Here is a 19,722-nt window from a genome sequence, read left to right as displayed (position 1 = left end):
TGTCATTAGGTCATGCAGAAAGAAAAGTAGAGAGGTGAAAGCTCAATTAGAGCTTAACCTGGCTGCTTCTGTCAAGGATAATAAATATGTTTTTATAAATACATTAAAGGCAAAAGGAAGGCTATGGACAACCTCCATTCCTTATTGGGGGGGGATATGGTTACCAAAGATGAGGAAAAGGCTGAGGTACTCAACACCTTCTTTGCCTCAGTTTTCAAGATTAAGACAGGTTTTCCTCAGGACAAGTGTTCTCCTGAGCTGGTAGATGGGGACAGGGAGCAGAACAGTCCCCTGTAATCCAGGAGGAAGCAGTCAGAGACCTGCTGAGCCACTCAGATGCTCACAGGTGGATGGGATCGGATGGGATCCATGCTAGGGGGATGAGGGAGCTGGTGGATGAGCTCCCCAAGCTGCTCTCCATCATTTCTCCTCATCAGTCCTGGCTCACTGGGGAGGTCCCAGAGGACTGGAGGTGCCAGTGTGAGCCCATCCCCAAGAAGGGCTGGCAGGAGGCTCTGGGGAACTGCAGGCCTGTCAGCCTGAGCTCGGTGCCTGGGGAGGTTTTGGAACAGATCCCCTTGAGTGCCATCCCACGGCACCTCCAGGATGGCCCAGGGGTCAGACCCAGCCAGCGTGGCTTTAGGAGGGGCAGGTCCTGCCTGACCAACCTGATCTCCTTTTATAACCAGCTGACCCGCCTGGTGGGTGCGGGAAAGGCTCTGGATGTGTCGAGCTGGACTTCAGCAAGGCCTTGGACACGGAGAGCCACAGCATTCCCTGGAAAAGCTGCAGCCCACGGCTTGGACAGGAGCACTCTTTGCTGGCTGCAGAAGTGGCTGGAGGCCGGGCCCAGAGAGTGGTGGGGATGGTGCTGCATCCAGCTGGTGTCCAGTCCCTGGTGGTGTCCCCAGGGATCTGTGCTGGGCCCAGTCCTGGTTAATATCTTCACTGAGGGTCTGGCTGAGGGGGTCGAGTCCAGCACTCACAAATTGCAGATGACACCAAGCTGGCTGCGAGTGGGGATCTGCTGGAGGGCAGGACAAGGAGACACAGCCTTAAGCTGCACCAGGGCAGGTTTAGGCTGGACAATAGGAAGGAATTCTTCCCAGAAAGGCTGATTGGGAATTGGAATGGGCTGGCCAGGGGGGAGGTGACAGAGTCACTGTCCCTCTCCAGTGGTCTGGGGGAGTGACATCAATCTCTGTGCTTAATAACTGATTTTGCTTTAAAACAATTGCTTCAAAATTGCTTCCTGTTACACCCTGAGTGTCTGTGCTGGTTTTGTATTAGTTGATATTAGTTGAGGAGGGAAGAAGCCACCCATGCAAATGATTTTCTAGGAGGGGGCTGCTAAGAGCTTCCTTTGTGCTTAGGAAAACCAATGGCTGGCTGGCTCTGAGAATTGACACCCTTTTAAACCATTTAGAAGCTCTATTCTCCTGTGTGAAATCCCCATTTTAAAGACAGGCATGCCCAGGAAAGCTCTCTGTTGTTTCCAGCTGTGAAGAGTTAACTGGGTGCTGGTCAGGCCGGCCCTGCTCCAGCCTGGCCTGCACCGAGCCGGGCTCCGCCAGGCCCCGGGGGCGGCTCTGGGCTGGGCCAGGCCCCTTCAGCACAGCCCGCGCGGCCCCAGCGGCTGCCGGGCACAGGGAGGGGAAGCCATCGGCCCGCAGCTGCAATTGAAGGGAGCAGGGGCCTGGGACCAGCCATGTGGGCAGAACAGCCACGACTGTTCTGGCCGGGCCCCCTGAGATCTTGGCACAGCCCCAGCACGGCCTGAAATCCATCACCGTGACTGCTTCGGCCACTGCCCGGCAGAAACCATCATGAGCATCTGCAGGTCTGGGTGAGATATTAACTCTTTCTGTGCACAGATGAGACCTGCAGACCTCGATCCTCCCCTTGGGTGAGAGGAAAGGACAGAGTGGGAGACTAGTGCCAGAGGTATGGTAGGCTACACTTGTCTTCATATGTCATTGAATTAGAGAAAAACTCTCTCCAGGGCAAATTATGCAACACTTTGCCTCACAATCCATCACTTTTAATTACAGTGAGAGGTAGGTCTTAATTACAATCCAATTAGAGCAAATCAACATGGTGTGAATGGCAAGAAGAATTTGCTTGTCAACAGATGAATATGTCCCACTCAAGAATGAACAAAATCTGCCTTTACTTGGAAGAAAGTAGACATGGAGCAATGCAGTATTTGGATTTTATCCAGTGGTAAATGGGGAAAGAAGCTGTAACAACTCACCTGTTTTACAGAACACAAGTACTGATACAGCCAATAGTGCACCCACATTGAAGGGATCTTGAGGACATTCCTTTATTTCTTAACAAGGAATGGGCAGCAAAATTCTGGCATTTATCTGAACTGGAAGCAATGTTCCTCTCCTGTTTCTCCTTGAGCACACTGTTCTTTGCAGACTTCACTGTGCAGCCCATCAATCCTCTCTTGGCCAATAGCTAAATGGCACAACTACCAAAACACAGGTGCCAGCATCATCACCCCAGCATTATTCCAGCACTGCTTTGATGGTGCACAGCAGCACAGAATGGCTTGGCTTGGAAGGGACATTTAAAGGCCATCTAGTGCAGTGAGCAGGGACACCTTTAGATCAGGTTGCTCAGAGCATGAGCTTGAATGTCAGCAGGGATGGATGCCCACCTCTCTGAGCAACCTGTGCCAGGGTTTCAAAACCCACAGTGTATAAAACACCTTTTTTATGTCTAGTCTGAAACTACCATCTTTTAGATTGAAAACATTCCCCCTCAGTCTTGTCACAACAGGCCCTACTAAAAATTCTGTCCTGTCTTTTTTACAAGCCCCCTTAAAGTACTGAAAGGGAGCAATCAGGTCTCTGTGCAGCCTTCTCCTTTCCAGGCTGAACACCCCCAGCTATCCCAGCCTGTCTTCAAAGGCTCCAGCCCTCAGAGCATTTTGTCCCTCCTCTGGACCAGCTCCAACAGGACCATGTCCTTCCTGTGCTGGGCACCCAGAGGTGGATGCAGTACTCCAGGTGGGCTCGCACCAGAGCAGAGGGGTGGTGGAATCACCTCCTTCAAGTTGCTGGGCAGCCTCCTTTGGAGGCACATGGCTGGCTCATATCCAGCCTCTCACCTAGCAGCAGCCACAAGTCCTTCTCAGCAGGGCTGCTCTCCATCCCTTCATCCCCCAGCCTGTGAGATCAGCTGGGCTGGGACCCTGTCATAGCCCTTGGACAGAGCTGCTGGGCAGGATGAGCTCCCTAGTGAAGAAGGCAGATCCCACTCCCCACACAATTCCACCCTGGCCATGAGGTCACAGCAGCCTGTGGGGTGACAGCAGGCTGAGGTGACAGCAGGCTCTGAGGTCACAGAGGTGCCAGAGCCCCGTGGTTGCACAGCACCACAAGGAGCGAGCAGTCAGTCCTTGACCACGACTGTTGTGGCAGCAGCGGCGGCGGCAGCAGCGGTGCTGACATTGGGACAGCAGTGTCAGGACAGTGGTGGCAGCAAGAGCTGCAGGACTGGCAGTGGGCCAGGCACCATGGCCTTTGCTCTGCGCCTCCTCCTCCTGCTCCTCCTGGCAGTGGCCCTGCCTGACAGGGCTGCCCAGGCTGCTCCGTGGCGAGCACGGCAAGCAGGTGAGCCCGCAGCCTGGCTTCCCTTTCCTTGGGCAGTGCTCCCTTCTCCCTGGGAAGCATTGCGGATGGTTTTCCCCAGGACTTTGGGGAGGGTTTCCTCTGTGGGAGGGAGAGAATCCTCAAGGGCTCTGGGCTGGTCCTGCTGCCCCTCCAGAGATGTTGCACTGGGCCTGCAAAGATGTTGGAGAGTGACCAGAGCCAGCCCAGAGCTCTCCAGGCCTCTCTGCAGCTTTGGCCATGTCCATTGACATCTGGCTCCCACAGCCTTACCTGACCCCCTTGCAGTGCCCAGTTCCCTAAGGCAGAAGGGGATCCCAGCACACCATGGAATGGTTCTGATCTGTGCTCCCTTCTAGATTGGGATGGTGACATGGAGCATCTGAAAGCCCTGGCACATAATGGTTTGAGATCCATGGAGAATGTTGGAGGCAAGTTTTCAATGTCCCTTTCTTGCACAGAACAATCAGTGTCAAGGTGGCAAGAGCTCACTCACGTGCCATTTCCCTTGAGAGTCTGACGGTTGATAGATTCTGGAAACCTTGCCCTGCTCCCTTCTGGAGCCCTGAGTGATCCCACAGCATAGCTGTCAGTGGGAGGAAGGAGCATTTAGCTGTCAATCCTCTTCCCATGTTTAATGCCAGTGTCTCCTTCCGTGTGCTCAGTGCAGCCACAGAGAAGAGCAGAGAGGGAAGGGGCCAGGCCCAGGGTTGTGCCCTGGGGCTGTGCCTTGTGTGGCTCCTTTGCCGGCCCCAGGGAGCCTGAGCTGCCACTGCCAAGCCCTGGCCCTGCCTGGGGCTCAGTTCAGAGCTGCTGGCAGCTCCAGGGAGTCCTTTCTCTCCCGTCTGCCATGCAAGGGGCTCCTTCCATCCCAGTGTGAGGCCACTGCAGGCACGTGGTCCCCCTGCTCCTGCTCCTGAGTGGAAGGTGGAGAGGAGGGAGTGCCTTGGAGGGCACCAGTCACCCAGGTGCACTCACTGCCACTCTGGACTGAAGGAGAAATGGAACTACTTTCCATTAAGGTCCTCCTAGATGGAAGAACCAAGACACAGAAGACAAGAAATCCCTGGAGGCATCCCAACTTCTGGACAAGATGCTGAGTGATCTGGAGAGACGCCGTGGTGGGTTCATGTCCCTCAGCCTTCTCCTGAGACTCAGCAGCCGGGGCCTTTCTCTGCACATCTGGACACACCGTGCCTGGCACAGCAGGAAGGGATCCATGACAGCCTCACTGCCCCACTGCTGCTTTCATGGCCTGCAGGGCTGTTTCCCAGCCTGGCCTGGCTGCAGCTTCTCCCCAGCCTCTGCAGGAAGGCATTTGTCATCAGCTGACAGGGTTCCCAAACTGCAGCAAGGGTCATAAACAACCTGAGATCCCCTGCAATTTCCCAGTCTTGGGCTAGATCAGGTGTAGGGGCTGTTTGGAGGAGGGAGGGCCCTGGCCCAGCCTCAGTAACCTGGGTGTTTTCCTTGTCCTTATCCATGATTTTGACTAGTATTGCCTCCTGAAGATACCACCTCACCTAATGGCGAACAGTTCTATCTTATCCAGCTGTCCCTTTTCCTTTCTCAAGTGCTGGAGGAAATGTCTGTGCAGACGATGGCATATGCTAGAGGAAGCAATGTCTCTGTGCCAGCTCCTGATGCAGGAAAGGAAGAGATGCCAGGCCCAGGCACAGGAGGTAATTGCTGTGCTGGGCTCTCCCTCGGCGGGGCTGTGTGCCAGCAACTCTTCCCCCATGGCTGGCCCTTGCATGGCTGAGCAGCAGCCAAAGCTTGATGTGCTACTGCTTCCAGGCCTCTGGAGCTCGTTCCCAGCCCCTGGGAATCGGGATTCCTGCACCAACATCCATCCCACTGCAGCTGCTCCCAGAGCTGGCCCTAAGCATCCAGAGGACCAAGACACAGGAGCAGCCCCGAGTGGGAGCCCTGCTGTGAGCCCAGGGCCACAGCCAGCCCTGGCTCCCAACTGGGCAAGGGCTGCACTGGCCCCTGACAGGGCCTGGCTCTGTCCCCTTGGGCTGGGGGAGCTGTCACGGAGCAGGGAGGGTCAGGGGTGGCAGTGGCTGCTCAGGGATGGGTTTGGCCCCTGTCCCTGGAAGGAGCCGCTGCCCAAGCAGCTGCGCTGTCCCCAGGCTCTGCTCCCGGCCTTCTGGGCTTTGTTGGGTGGCACAGCCTGTGCCAAGGGACAGCAAGGTGCCTGCAGGCCCCAGATCTGGGGGAAAGAGAACGTCCTGGCCATATCCAGCGTGCTGCCAGCTCAGCAGTGGAGCACAGCACAGGCTCACGCTGCCCATTGCTCCCACAGAAGCACTTGGCAAGTCAAATATAAATGCTGAGAATCCACTGAGCACCCCAAGAGTGTTCTGCCCGCAGTATGTGCGCAAGTCCTGCATGATAGGCACAGTAGTGATACTGTTCACAGTGCCCCTTTCCATGGTCCTCTGCTGTGTTGGATGCTGGTGGTGGAAGGACAAGAAACGGTAAGTTGTTGTTCATCCCCACCCTCCAGCTTCTTGAAAGGCTGCTCATAGTCAGGAGACATTACCAGTGAGGCTGCTGTGGACTTGTGGATAGTCCTTGGTTGCCCAAATAACTCTGCTGAGAGTTCTGCTGCTACCCAGACCTTTCATTGGCCTCTCAATTGCTGGGCCTTGTCCTGGGGAGCCCGCTGGGGCTGCAGCCAGTGCTGGCTGCCACTGAGGCTGCCTGGCCAAGAGCAGCCCCAGGAGCAGCGGGCAGAGGCAAAGCAAGGTGGGCAGGAGAAAGAGCGGGGACGAGACTGTCCTTGGCAGGCAGAGGTGCTCTGGGGCCCGCTCCTGGCCAGGGACCCTGCCCAGAGCCATCCCCTGCTCTCCAGAGCCTTGAGGGGCAGCTGTCCAGCTGGGCCAAGCTGTGCCAGCAGCTCCAGCCGTGCTGGGGAGCCTTGGCAGCTCTGGGCCCTGCTGTGCAGGAGGGTCCCTGTGTGCCAGCGGCAGCTGGGGGCCTCAGCCACCTCCTCTCTCCACAGTCGCCCTGCTGCAGCTCCAGCTTCCCGGCCAAGAAGGCACAACTCTCCCTTGCCCCCAGGGAGCCCAAAGACTGTCTGGTTTGACAGCTCTCAGACACGGCCTCAGAAGGAGGAATTGTTCCAGAAAGCAGAACACCAGCACTCCGTGCCTCCTCCACGGCCCCCCAGCCCGGCTGTGAAGCAGAAGCCCCCTGAGATCCCCCCACCTCCTCCCCTCCCGAGCCGGCCACCCTGGTCCAGCTAGGACTGAAAGTGGGCCAGTCACGGCAGGCCTTGGGCCACCAACAGCTTGGGGCATCTGCTCTTGGCTACAAATAGCACATTACCTGTGGGTAACAGCCAGAGGCAGTTTTCCTACTCTTTTACCTTCAGCAGGGAAGGGCTGAAGATTCTTCCCATGCCCTGTCTCATCCTTCACTCTTTTGATTCTCATATAGCTAGGTGCTTGCTGAATCTTTTCAAATAACTTTATTAAGACTTCATGTTTTACCCCACCTACCAATGGAAAAAAAGAAAAATTAAAAAAATTCTTCAGTTTAGACTTCATTTTTACTGTGCTTGGGCCTCTCAAATTTTGAACAATTGATTTTCCATGGTACTTCTTCCCTTTTCCTTCCTATCTACCAAAAGTTCATCTGGACATGAAAATCAACAGAATTACTGAGATTCACCTCAAAACCCAGAAGAGAATCTGTCACAAAATATTCTCTCTGTGTACTGCACAACAAGAAATATTCAGAGGAAAATACTGTGGGAGCTGAGGCTCGTGGAACTCCCAGAATCCTGAGCCTGCAGAGGAGGCAAACAGCCCTGGCAGTGGCTGAGGGGAATTCTCCTCACAGCCTCCTGGGAAAGTGTGTCACTTCAGGAGGGGAAAGCTTTTAAACTTTGCCTTACCTTCCTCCTGTGCTAAAATGTAAGGCCCCTCCTGAGAAAATACTGCTACAAACAATTCTCTATTCTTCAACAAAGATACTCAGGTGCTCGACTTAAAGAGTAAAACTAAATGTGGTTCGAAATTTCCCATCAAAGCCCATTTGCAGAGAAACCCCACCATATGTGAGCAAATATTTATTAGCACCAGTTCACTCTAAAGATTGCTCCTTTTTCGTCCCAGAGAGAATATTAGAACCATTTGCTCTTGACAGGACTCCTTGGATGGCCCCCAGACCTGGCTCCTCACCACGCCTTGCCTGGGCTGTTCATGCAGCCGGGTAGCACCACCTGACTTTGCCACCCTTTTCAGGCCTTGGGAATGGCTGGTGCCACGGTCCCCCCTGGTGCCACGGTCCCCTCTGGTGCCACGGTCCCCCCTGGTGCCATGGTCCCCTCTGGTGCCACGGTCCCCTCTGGTGCCATGGTCCTCTCCTGGCTCGTGGCGTGTCCCTGCTGCTGGAGGAGCCCTGCTCGTGCTGCTGCCTGTGTTCAGCAAGGCCGGTACTACTCCCCAGCCAAAGAGAGACTAAAGTCACTGCTTTTGGCAGCTCATTGGAATGAGTTCAACACTTCATCATCTCTATCATAGATAAAAACCCACATACTCCTAAAACCCACATAACAGCAGTATAAAGTAACCTCTTCTACATAGGTGAGGAGGCCTGAGCAAACAGAAGGTCGGCTTTCAAGCACATTGAGTTTTTAATTTAGTGGAAGCACTCGGTCGTTCACAAGCCTTATTTGCCAAACTGGACTGTGTGATGCTATTCTTTTGCTCATGTTAAAGAGGAGCCAGGGAGAAATTAGCTAAGAAATCAGAAACATTTGAGGCTCAGGCCTGGCGCACAAATAGAGCAGGGTGGCACCTGCCCACTCTGCCCGCATCCCTTTTTCTGCCAGACAAAGGCAGACGCAGCTCTGCTGGGGGCACCATGGAAAGGGTTCTGATCTGTGCTCTCTTCTAGATTGAGATCAGAACATGGATTATCTGGAAGCTCTGGCACATGGCAGTTTGAGATCCATGGAGAATGCTGGAGGCAAGTTCTCAGTGTCCCTTTCCACACAGAACAATCAGTGTCAATGTGGCAAGAGCTCACTCACATCCATTGCCTCCTGAAGATGCCACCTCCTGTAATGGTTAACAGTTCTTATTGTTGTGGTGTTTTTTGTTTGAATGGTTTCTCCCATTATTCCCCTAAGTCATTGGTTTGTTCCTAGTTTGCATCCTCCTACCCACCTATCAAATCCTGCCTCAAGCCTAGCCCTTGTTTTCTCATATTCCCTGCCTGTCATTACACCCATTTGTCAGTCTTCCCTTAGGCCAGCCTCCTACCTGAACAGCCCCTTTGGAAATCCCCTGATCTCCAATTCCCCATTGGCCCATGTGACCCACTCTGCTCCCCTTGTTTCCCCTCTTGTATTGTTGAATGGAACCTTCCACTCCTCCCATAGCTTCTTCCTATTGGTTAAAGTTTTGTACCCTCCCTCTGGCCTCCCCCATATAAAAACCCCCACAAAGTTGTGTTCTCAGTCTTCAGTCCCTGGACCCTCCAGTGGAGTAAAAGCCTTTGGAACCCGTACTGGAGGTCTCCTCATCCTTGTCTCCACCATGTGCCTACCAATATCCTTGTGCCATGGAGCATTTGCTCTAAGCCGCACCTTGGGTCACCCCACTCCCGAGTGTCACAATCCCCTAACACAAGTGGGAGTCATGAGAGGTTCGTTTGATCTCAGATTGCAAAAAGGACGCCAAGGGATTTCAGTTTAAATCACAACAGCAGTAATGCATCTTTATTTTAGTGCCAGCAACATGGGTTATGCGATAGATGAGAGGGGGAGAGAGAGAAGGAGAGAGGGAGAGAGGGGAAAGAGCCAATGTAAAGAGAGAAAAGGGGTGGTTATAGTTACCAACAGACGAGATGGGGTTGCTGGTGTCTTCCTCCGTGGGGAGATCTCTCTCAAAGAAAGTAACTTGGAAAAGTAATTTTTACAGTCTGTTTCAAAGCAAGGGGCAGCTGGCCAAGAGGTGGGGAAATTCCCAGGCTATTGTGATGAGACCCCTTGCTCTGGGAAGCAGGTGTAAGGTACAGAACAGGCCGCTCCTTACAAGTCCCTGCTCAGCAGCAGGAATGAAGGCAGTGTACCTTGACAGCACAACAAGCACACCTGCAAACAATCACCTGGCAAGCTTCCACCTCAACCAGGCCAGAACCCCTGCCCAAAGTCCCTTGGGGTCTTCAGGGTCTCGGTCTCTGTTTTTGCAATGGTTGTGAGGCAGATGAGGGTAACTTCAGACTGTCTCTTACACCCTAGTAACCCCAAATGACACCAATGACCCCAAATTACCACAAATAACCCCAAATTACTCTAAAGGACTCCTCTTACCCCACACCTGACCCCAAATGACCCTTCTGGCCCCACACCTGACCCCACAGGGCACAGACATTTACCCCCTGCTGAGCTCGGTCCTATACAACCCCAAATCCTTCAAAAATCCCCAAAATTTGACCCTGGGAACTTCCTGGATGAGCAGGGTCAGTTCCAGCACAACGAGGCCTTTGTGCCCTTCTCGGCCAGTGGGCACCCCAAAAATCCCATAAATCCTTGGGGTGGGGTCCTGAATCCTTCTGGAATCCCCAAAATCCCCAAATTCCTTTGCAGTGGGGCCCTAAATTCTTTTGGAATCCCAAAATTCCTTGGGGTGGGGACCCCAGACCCATTTGGGACCCTCACCCCTGAAACCCCCAGACCATTTTGGGACCCCAATCCCAAACCTCCCGGACCCTTTAGGGACCCCCCAGACCCTTTTTGGGGTAGCCCAGACCCTTTTGGGACCCCAGACCCTTTTGGGACCCGGTAGCCCCCAAAGTCCCCAGACCCTTTGGAATCCCCTAGGCCCTTTTGGAATCCCCAATCCCTGAAACCCCCAGCCCCTTTTGGGACCCCCTGACCCTTTTGGGACCCGCAGTCCCTCTAGAGACCCCCAGACCCTTTTGGGACTCCCGACCCTTTGGGGTGGGGCGGTGCTGACGCCCCCTCCCCACAGGGCAGCGGCTGTGCCTGGGGGAGGCGCTGGTGCGGGCAGAGCTGTTCCTGTTCCTGACCTCGCTGCTGCAGCGCCTGCGGCCGTGACCCCCGGCACCCCCCGAGGAGCTGCCCACGGCCCCCCTGGAGAGCGGCTTAGCCAACATCGTGCCCCGCTTCCAGATCCACCTGCTGCCCCGATAAGACTGCCCCCAAATTCCAGACCACTCCCAAAATTCAGGAACCGCCCTGGGATCTGGACCCTTCCCCATGGCTGGAAAATCTCCCCCCAAATCCTCCCCAAATTCTACTCCCAACATCCCCCCCACTTCCAGCTCAGGATGGGGCTCTGATGAGACCCCTCCTCAAATCCCACCCCCAAGATGCTTCCCCATTGCTGGAAAATCCCCCTAAATCCACTCCAAACCCTGCCCCAAAATGGGGAATCCTCCCTGAGACCCCTCCTCAAATTCAGGCCTCCCCAAAGTGCCCCTCCTCACTGGGATCAGGACCCCTCCCCATCAATGGAAATTCCCCCAAACCAAAAAAATTCTCCCCAAATCCCCTTTACCAAAATCAGAACCTCTCCCAGGACCCCTAAATTTCCCCCCAAAACCACCAAATTCCTCCCCCAAAATCCCAAAATTCCTCACAAATCCCCCCAAAACCCGAAAAACCCCCATACACCCTCAAAAGTCCCAGATCCTCCCAAGACTAAAGAATCTCCCCCAAAACTCCAAATTTCCCCCCCAAAATCCAAAATTTTCCCCCCAAAACCCAATTTTTTCCCCAAAACCTCAAATCCTCCCCCTAAAAAACGAAAAGTTCTCCCCAAAACCCCAAATTTTCCCCCCAAACCCCCAAATTTCCCTCCAAACCCCCAAATTCCTCCCAAAATCCCCCTCAAAAACTCAGGAGATCCTCCACAAAAAACCAGTGACCCCTCCCAAGAAGCCCCCCAAAATTGCAACTCCTTCCCCCAAAAATCACCAAAAAACTGAGAACGTAAATTTTTTATTTCACATTTTTCACACTTTGGGTAGGGGGGAAACCCCAGAATTCCTGGGATTTTTCCCGTTTTTTTGGGGAGGGGAGTGCCCCCAACTTTTCCAGCACTCTGGGTGACACCTCTCCAAAATTCCTGCCCCTCAGTCCCCCCAAATTAAGTGCACATAAATAAAAAGAGGGAAAAAAAAGGGGGGGGAAAAAAGGTAAAAAGAAAAAAAAAAAAGAAAAAATGACCACCCCCACCCCAATCTGGGGAAAGGGAGACAGAGGAAAAATTGAGGGAGGGGGTGATTCCCCCCGAAGAAATTGAGGGACCCCTCAAAAAAATTGTGGGAACCCCCTCCAAAAAAAGCCCACTTTGAAGAATGCCAAAGCCACCAAAAAATAGTAAAAAAACCCCAAAAAACTAAAAAGGATAAAATTTGGGGGAGAACTCCCCAAAAATGTGTCAAAAATGGGGAAACTCCTCCTTGAATCCAAAGAATTTTTGAAAATTTTTTTTTTCCAAAAGCAGCAGGAGTGGCAGGGGAGGAGAGACCCCCTCCAAGTTCCTGGGGCTGTCCCTGAGATCCAGCCGAGGCACCTGGTCCTGGAGGGGGACAAAAAGGGCATTTTAAGGAAATTAAAGGAATTTTGGGGGACTTGGGTGAATTTTAGGGAATTTTGGGATTGTGTGAGGGCTGGGGGCAGGTCTCAATTTTGTGGGGTCTTGCGTTCCGGGCTCGCAACATCATGTCCACGGAGGCCACATGAACCAGGAACCAGTAGGGGACACCAACGAGATGGGATTCTGCTCAGGAAAACATTTATTCAGCTCAGGAACAAACTCAGATCCAGAGACAGCCCCAAACAGAGGCAGGGAGATGAGGTTTGAGAACCAGGGTGGAGTTCAAGGTCAGGGACCACTGGGAACACAGCAAGGGAGAAACCCCAGGGGCCCAAACCCAATCAGAAATCCCTGGGCTGCCACCTCACAAGGGGCCCAGGTGGAGTTCGTTCCTGGGCTTGCAGGGCCCAACCTTCAAGGCAGAGGCTTCCCTTACCAGTGCCTCTGTTGGTGTTGGGTCAAGTGAGAGATCTGGGTGAAGCTCTTCCCACACTGGGGACACTCGTAGGGCCATCTCCAGTGTGGATGCGCCGGTGGGTGATGAGGGTGGAGTTGTACTTGAAACCCTTCCTGCAGTCGGGGCAGCGGAAGGGCCTCTCATCCGTGTGAATCCGCTGGTGCATGAGGAGATGGGAGCTGGTCTGAAACCTCTTCCCACACTCGGGACACTCGTAAGGCCTCTCCCCAGTGTGGATCATCTGGTGGATGATCAGTTGTGACCTCCGGCTGAAGCCCTTCCCACATTCCCCACACTCATAGGGCCGTTCCCCAGTGTGGGTCCTCTGGTGGATGGACAAGTTAGAGCTGTTTCTGAAGCTCTTCCCACATTCCTGACACTCGTACGGCCTCTCCCCAGTGTGGATGCGCTGGTGGGTGACGAGGGTGCAGTTGAGCTTGAAGCCCTCCCCACAGTCAGGGCAGTGGAAGGGCCTCTCATCCCTGTGAATCCGCTGGTGCCTGAGGAGAGCGGAGCTCCTCTGAAACCTCTTCCCACACTCAGGACACTCATAGGGCCTCTCCCCAGTGTGGATGCGCTGGTGGACGATGAGTTCAGAGCTGCAGCTGAAGCCCTGCCCACATTGCCCACACTCGTAGGCCCATTCCCCAGTGTGGATCATCTGGTGGCATATCAGGCTGTTGCTCCGGCTGAAGCTCTTCCCACACTCCAAGCACTTGTAGGGCTTCTCCCCATCCTGAAGCTGCTCATGGACCACCAGCTCAGAGCCCCGGCTGGATCTCCGGCTGCCTTCCCGGCACAGGGTGGGTTTTTCCTCCTCAGAGCACCCTGGGCTGCGTTTGGAGCCACTCCTCCTGCAGGATCTCTGGGGATTTTCCTCCCTGTTGGATTCCTCCACTGTGGAGCCGCTCAAAACGGCCTCTTCCATGAGGTTCTGCCGAGGGGATTTGTCCTCCCTGGTCTCCATCCTCAGCTCCTTGTCTGGGGGAGGAAGGACAAGGAGAGGATGGGATTTGCCTCCATGCCAGAGGGAAGGGGAAGGAGATCCCCCCCAGTGCGTCCCCGGCAGGACGGCATCGGCAGCGGGGTTGTCCTGCAGCCAGGGGCCATGCTGGGCTGGGAGATGGAGCAGGAGAGAGGGGGAAAGGGGCACTGACTTCCTCCTCACCTGTCTGGGTGTCCTGGGGCATCTTCCTCTTCCTCACAGCCTCTTTCTCCATCTGGCCAAGATTTGGGAATGAGAAATCCTGGTTTGGGGAAAAATACAATGTATGAGCACATTGGATTAAGTGGTTTCTTCTCTCCAAGTCCACCTTTAGAAGTCACCAGGCATCTGGTGCCCATAAAAACCTCCCAAACACCAAGATTCAGCCCTGAAAATGCCTCCCAGGAGTTCCCCATCTCTGGTCTGTCCCCTTTGGTGTTCAGGGGTACCCCCCTGTTTCAGCTGCTGGGGGTCACGGTTGTAATGGGGGTTCATCACCTACTTAGTTCCTGCCCTGCCCAGGCTGCTGGGTGTCTCAGGAATCTGAAAAGTTCCCCCCATTTTCACTTCAACACATAGAGATGGTGGGGGTTTTTCGGGGTTCCAGTGTCGCTTCTCCCCTTATTCTCTGTTTCGGGGTGCAGGCAGTACAAGGAGTCCCCCCTTCCCCTCTCCAGGCTGTTGAGGGTCCCGTGAACCACGGCACTCCTGCTCTCTCGGCTCCCCACGTTGGGGTCTGGGGGGACAGAGGGCTCTGCTCCTCCCGGCTGCCTCTGCCAGCAGCTGCCACCAGGGCTCCCAAGGGGCATTTTCCGCTCAGCTTTGGAGTTCTTCATTCCCCAAACATACCCCCCAAAAAACCCAACCCAGGCACCCCCCAGGATATCTGGGCTGAGCTCCCCCTCCCCGGCCACCTGTGGGATGGGGGGTGATGATCCCACAGGTGGGGGGGGCTGTGAATTTGGGGAGTGCTTGATATCATGGTTCTATCTACTTTCCCTCATCTTCATTTGTCCCTCCTCTTCCTCCTGCTCCTCCTCTCTAACTCCACCTTGTTCTGCCACTTCCATCCCTTCTCTCTCTCCTTCTTCACCCCTCCTCTTCCATCCCTCCTCCTCCTCCCCCAGGAGCAGTGACACCCTCGGTGCCCCGTTCCCAAACCCCTCACAGCCCACGGCAGGAGCGGGGATGGAGCCGGGACAGGTCAGGATGGGCAGCGCGGGGCTCTCAGCTGCTCCCACCCGCTGGGGACGGGGGTAACCCGGCCCGGGGAAAAGGAGAGGGAAACTGGGAAAATTGGGGGCTGCAGATCCAACCTGGGGCTGGCTGGGGACCCTGGCTGGGGACTGCCAGCCCTTGGGGCTCCTCTGGGGAGATCCAGGAGGGGGGAACACAGAGAGGGCTGGGGGATCCCAGGAGTGGCAGCACTGGCAGGGACTGGTTTGTACTGGGGTAACTGGAACCTTAGTGGAGTAACTGGGAATGACTGGGAATGAGCACAAGCATGCTCTGGGCAGCTGGGATATACTGGGAATGTCTGTGACCATACTGGGAACAGCTGGAATCACAGTGGGAGAAACTGGGAGTGAGTGGGACCATGCTGAGATGAACTGGAACTATTCCAGGGACAACTGGGATCATACTGGTAGGAACTGGGAAGAATTGCAACTATTCTGGGATCATACTCAACTGGGATCATACTGGGATCACAGTGGGAGCAGCTGGGTCCCTGCTGGCTGAGACTGGGATCCCACTGCGGGTGACCGGAATCATACTGGGATTGACTGGGAGTGGCTGGGAACAACTGGAATCATGCTGAAAGCAACTGGGAGGAGCTGGGAATGACTGGGAGCATGCTGGGGCTGACTGGGATATACTGGGAGAGACAGGGAGTCCCAGGGATCACACTGGAGGCTACTGGGGTCATACTGGCACTGACAGGGAGCAACTGGGGGCCACTGGCCTCATACTGGGAGTGACCGGGATCAGACTGGGAGTGTGAAGGAAACTGGAAAATTGGGGAAAAAATGGAAAAAAGCCCAGAATAAATTCAAGGAAAATGGAAGGGAAAATTCAGGGAAAAAACAGAAAAATATCAGGGTGAAATAAAAAAAAATCAGGGAAAAATCACAAAAGAATTAGGAAAAATTTGGGAAAAACAGGGGAAAATCTGACAAAAAATTGGGGAAAACCAGGAAAAATTTGGGGGAAAAAAAGAGAAAACTCAAGGAAAAAAATGTGAAAAAATTGGGGAAAAATCAGGAAAAGACAGTGGAAAAAATCTGGGAAAAATCAGGAAAAGTCAGAAGAAATGGGGAAAAAATCAGGAAAAAATAGGAAAAGAAGGAAAAATCATGAAAAACCAGGGAAAATTGGAAAGAATATTGGGGAAATCAGGAAAAAACTGGGAAAGAACTTGGAAAAATTGGGGAAAATCCAGAAAAGAAAGAGGAAAAAAATCTGGAAAATAATAGGAAAAAAACCAGGAAAAATCAGGTAAAAACTAGGGAAATTTGAGAAGAAATTGGGAAAAAGCTAGAAAAAATTTGGGAAAGGAAGAGAGAAGAATCAGGAAAAAATGGGAAATACATGAAAAAAATGGTGAAAAATTGTGAGAAATCAGGGAAAATATCAGGAAAAGAAAGCTGAAAAGACCCTGGGAAAAATCAGGAAAAATCAGGAAAAAATTGAGAAAAATATTGGAAAAATGAAGGAAAAATGAAGGAAAAACCAGAAATATTTGAGAAAAAATTGCAAAAAAATAAGGAAAATAATTCGGAAAAAATCAGAGAAAAAATGTGGAAAAAAAAGAGAATCAAGGGAAAATCAGGGAAACAAACAGGAAAAGAATAAAAAAATCTGGAAAAATCAGAAAAAAATAATGAAAAAAATGAGGAAAGAACTGGGGAAAACCAGAAAGATTAGGGAAAGGAAAAGGGAAAAATCAGGGAAATAAATGGGATTAAAACAGGAAAAAGCACAAAAACCAAGGAAAAGTTTAAGAAAAAAAATGGAAAAAATTGAAAAAAAAATCAGAAAAATAAAAAAATAATGATAAAAAAATAATGAAAAAATCATGAAAAAAATCAATAAAAATCAGGAAATAACGGGGAAAATCTGGATAAATATTGAGCAAATATTGGATAAAATCAAGAAAAGAGAGGGAAGAAACCTGGAAAAAATCAGGAAAAATCAGTAAAAAAATTAGGAAATACAGGGAAAAATCAGGGACAAATTGTGAAAAAAAATGGGGAATAACCAGGAAGAAATTGCAATAAGAAGAGGGAAAAATCAGGAAAAAGTGGGGGAAAATCAAGAAAAAAAATTAGGAAAAAAACTGGGAAAAAACAGGAAAAAATCAGGAAAAGAAAGAGGAAGAAGACTGGGAAGAAACTGGGAAAAATCAAGGGAAAAAAAAAAATGAGTACAAGAAAGTGGGGAAAAAAACTTTGTAAAATTGGGAAAAAAACTGGGAAAAAACTAGGAAATATCAGGGAAACAAACAGGAAAAAACCAGGAAAAATTAGGAAAAAAGGGAAATATTTGGACAAATCAGAGGGAAAAATCAGGAAAAAAAAATTGAAAAATATGTGAAAAAAATTGTGAAAAAAATTGTGAAAAATTAGGAAAAAAATAAGAAAAAGGGAATAAAACCTGGAAAAAATCAGGGAAAAAAATCAGAAAAAAAATGAAAAAAACTGGGGGAAAATCAGGAAAAGAAAATGTGAAAAACAAGGGAAAAAATTGGGAAAAAATGGGAAAAACCAGAAAAATTATGGAAAAATTTGAGAAAAAGTTGGGGAAAAGACAAAAAATTTTGGGAAGAGGGAAAAATCAGGAAAAACAAAAAAATCAGGAAAAAATGGCAAAAAAACTGGGAAAAATTCAGGGAAAAATGAGGGAAAAATCAGGAAAATTAATAAAAAAAAAAAAAAAAGAGAGAAAAAAATTGGGGAAAATAATGGGGAAAATCAGGAAAAAAACAGGATGAAATCCCCCAATCCCATTTTTCCATGGAATTTTGGGAATTGCCTACCTGGGAGGCCGTAGAAGAATTTCCAGACCTGGGAATCCAGGGAGTGGGGAAAGGTGGAATTGCAGATGAGCTGGTCAAGATTTTTGGGAAGGTAGATGGCCTGGACCTATTCCAGCTTCCAGAATGTTCAGATGAATCCCACTCCTCCTTCCGGTTAGAAATCATGGAAAAAACATGGAAAAATCATGGGAAAACTGTGATTCAAATTCATGGAGTTTTGCCCCTAAAACACCCTTTTTTCCCACCAAAATTTCTATTTTTCCCTGCCAAAATATTAATTTTTTGGAATAATTAAATGGGGAAGATTAGGGGGAAATAGGGAAAAATAGGATGGAAATGGAGCAAAAATGGGGGAAATTGGAGCCAAAATGGGAAAATAATAGGGAAAAATGGGACGGAAATGGAGGGAAAATTGGGAAAAATGGGAGAGAGGAATGGAAGAAGATGGGGATAAAATGATGGAAAAATGAGATAAAACCAGGATAAAAATTGGGAAAAAAAAATGAGAGAAACTGGGAGAAAAATGAAGGGAAAACGTGAATAAAAATGGTAAAAATGAAGTGAAAGTGGGAGAAAAATGGAAGAAAATGGGGAAAACAGGAGAGGACATGGGGAACAAACTGGGGAAAAATGGAGCAAAAAGAGGGTAAAATGGGGAAATGGGGAAAAAATAGATTAAAAATGGGAAAAAAATTGGGGAAAATTAGGACAACATGGAGAAAAAATTGAGTAAAAATGCAGGAAAAAACAGAAAAAAAAATCAGAAAAATTAAGAAAAAATTCAGGAAAAATGAGATTAAAAAGGGAGAAATTGAGGGAAAAAATGGGGAAAATTTTGGGGAAAAAATAAAAAATAGGATAAAAATGGGGAAAAATTATATGAAAATAGGAAAAAAATGAGAAAATACACCAAACATGGGAAAAAAATAGAATAAAAATGGGGGAAAATTGGATAAAAATGTGGAAAAAATGGGATAAAATAGAGACAAATTGTACTCTAATAGGGAATGACTGGGAGTGATTTGGCTTATCGTGGTGCACAGAGGAAACTGGAGCCACACAGGCAGAACAACTGGGCAATGCTGGGAGCAGCCACTGCCGGCACCGGGAGCCCCGAACCCCTTTCCCGGCCATGCCGGACCCGCATCCCCCCGGCCCCGCCGGGGCTCTGCCGCCACCGCCACCGGGACCCCCCAAAAACACCTCCCGGGGACCCCTGGGGTCCCCCCGACAGGCATCTGCAGCTCGGCTCTGGAGCCCTGCCATCCCCAAACATCCCCCCCAAAAACACCAAACCCAGGGACCCCCGGGGTATTTGGGGCGAGCTCCCGCTCCCCGGGCACCTGCGGGATGGGGGGCGATGGTCCCGAAGGAGCTGCAGATCCAGAGAGTGGGGAGCGCACGTGGAGCCTCCTCTGCCTGCTCCAGCTCTTCCTCCTCCTGCTCCTCCTCTTCCTCCTTCTCTGTCCCTCCTCTTCCTCCTCCTCTGTCCCTCCTCTGTCCCTGTGCGTGGTTCGGAGCCCTCGGGTGAGCGGGGCCGGGCCGGGACACGATGGGAAAGGGCTGGGTCCCTCCCAAACCGAGCTGGGGGCAGCGGAGGTTTGGGGGAACAATGGGAACGGGGCGGGACAGGGGAACAGGGGGAGGTGGGAGCACTGAGGGTCCCCCAGTTCACCCCAGGACCCCCAAGCCCCGTCCCAGCCCCCCCAGTTCCCCCCGCAGCCCCGGCTGAGGGGGGCTCAGCCCAGGAGCCGCCGTCGTTCGGGGCTCCCCCGAGTGCAGGAACGGGAGAGTTCCCGGCTCGGGGAGGCCCCAGCAGAGGAGGGGATCTTGTCCCTCTTCCAGGGCCTTTCAGGGTCTTCAGGCCCCTCTGAAGAGGAGTTTTTCTCTTTTTCAGGTTTTTTTGGGGGGGATCCCACCACTACAGGGGTGTTTTTTCCTCCCCATTTTAGGGTGTTTATGCAGCTGCAGCCCCACAAGCCCCTTTTTAGGGGGGATCATGACGGCTTTAAGTGACATTTTTAGGGGTGGCCCCC

At 51.7% G+C, this 19,722-nt stretch overlaps 2 protein-coding genes across 2 annotated transcripts in view; one reads left to right on the top strand and one right to left on the bottom strand.

Moving 5' to 3' along the window:
• LOC102109809 (uncharacterized) overlaps nt 1–19,722 on the top strand; it is a 174,282-nt gene that overhangs the window by 95,882 nt on the left and 58,678 nt on the right. The window lies entirely within an intron of this gene.
• The window catches only part of LOC148182879 (uncharacterized), a 30,198-nt gene continuing 23,142 nt past the window's right edge, over nt 12,667–19,722 (bottom strand). Inside the window, 2 exon segments of the mRNA XM_088064232.1 lie at nt 12,667–13,454; nt 18,295–18,306. Coding sequence (XP_087920358.1) covers nt 12,667–13,454; nt 18,295–18,306 — 800 coding nt within the window.

This window comes from Pseudopodoces humilis, chromosome 18 (genome assembly GCF_049639895.1).
Source record: "Pseudopodoces humilis isolate 2021_Gansu_Grassland_sample_001 chromosome 18, ASM4963989v1, whole genome shotgun sequence".
Classification (NCBI taxonomy): domain Eukaryota; kingdom Metazoa; phylum Chordata; class Aves; order Passeriformes; family Paridae; genus Pseudopodoces; species Pseudopodoces humilis.
Note: the sequence above shows the minus strand (reverse complement) of the source record. Positions and strands in the feature narration are given on the sequence as shown.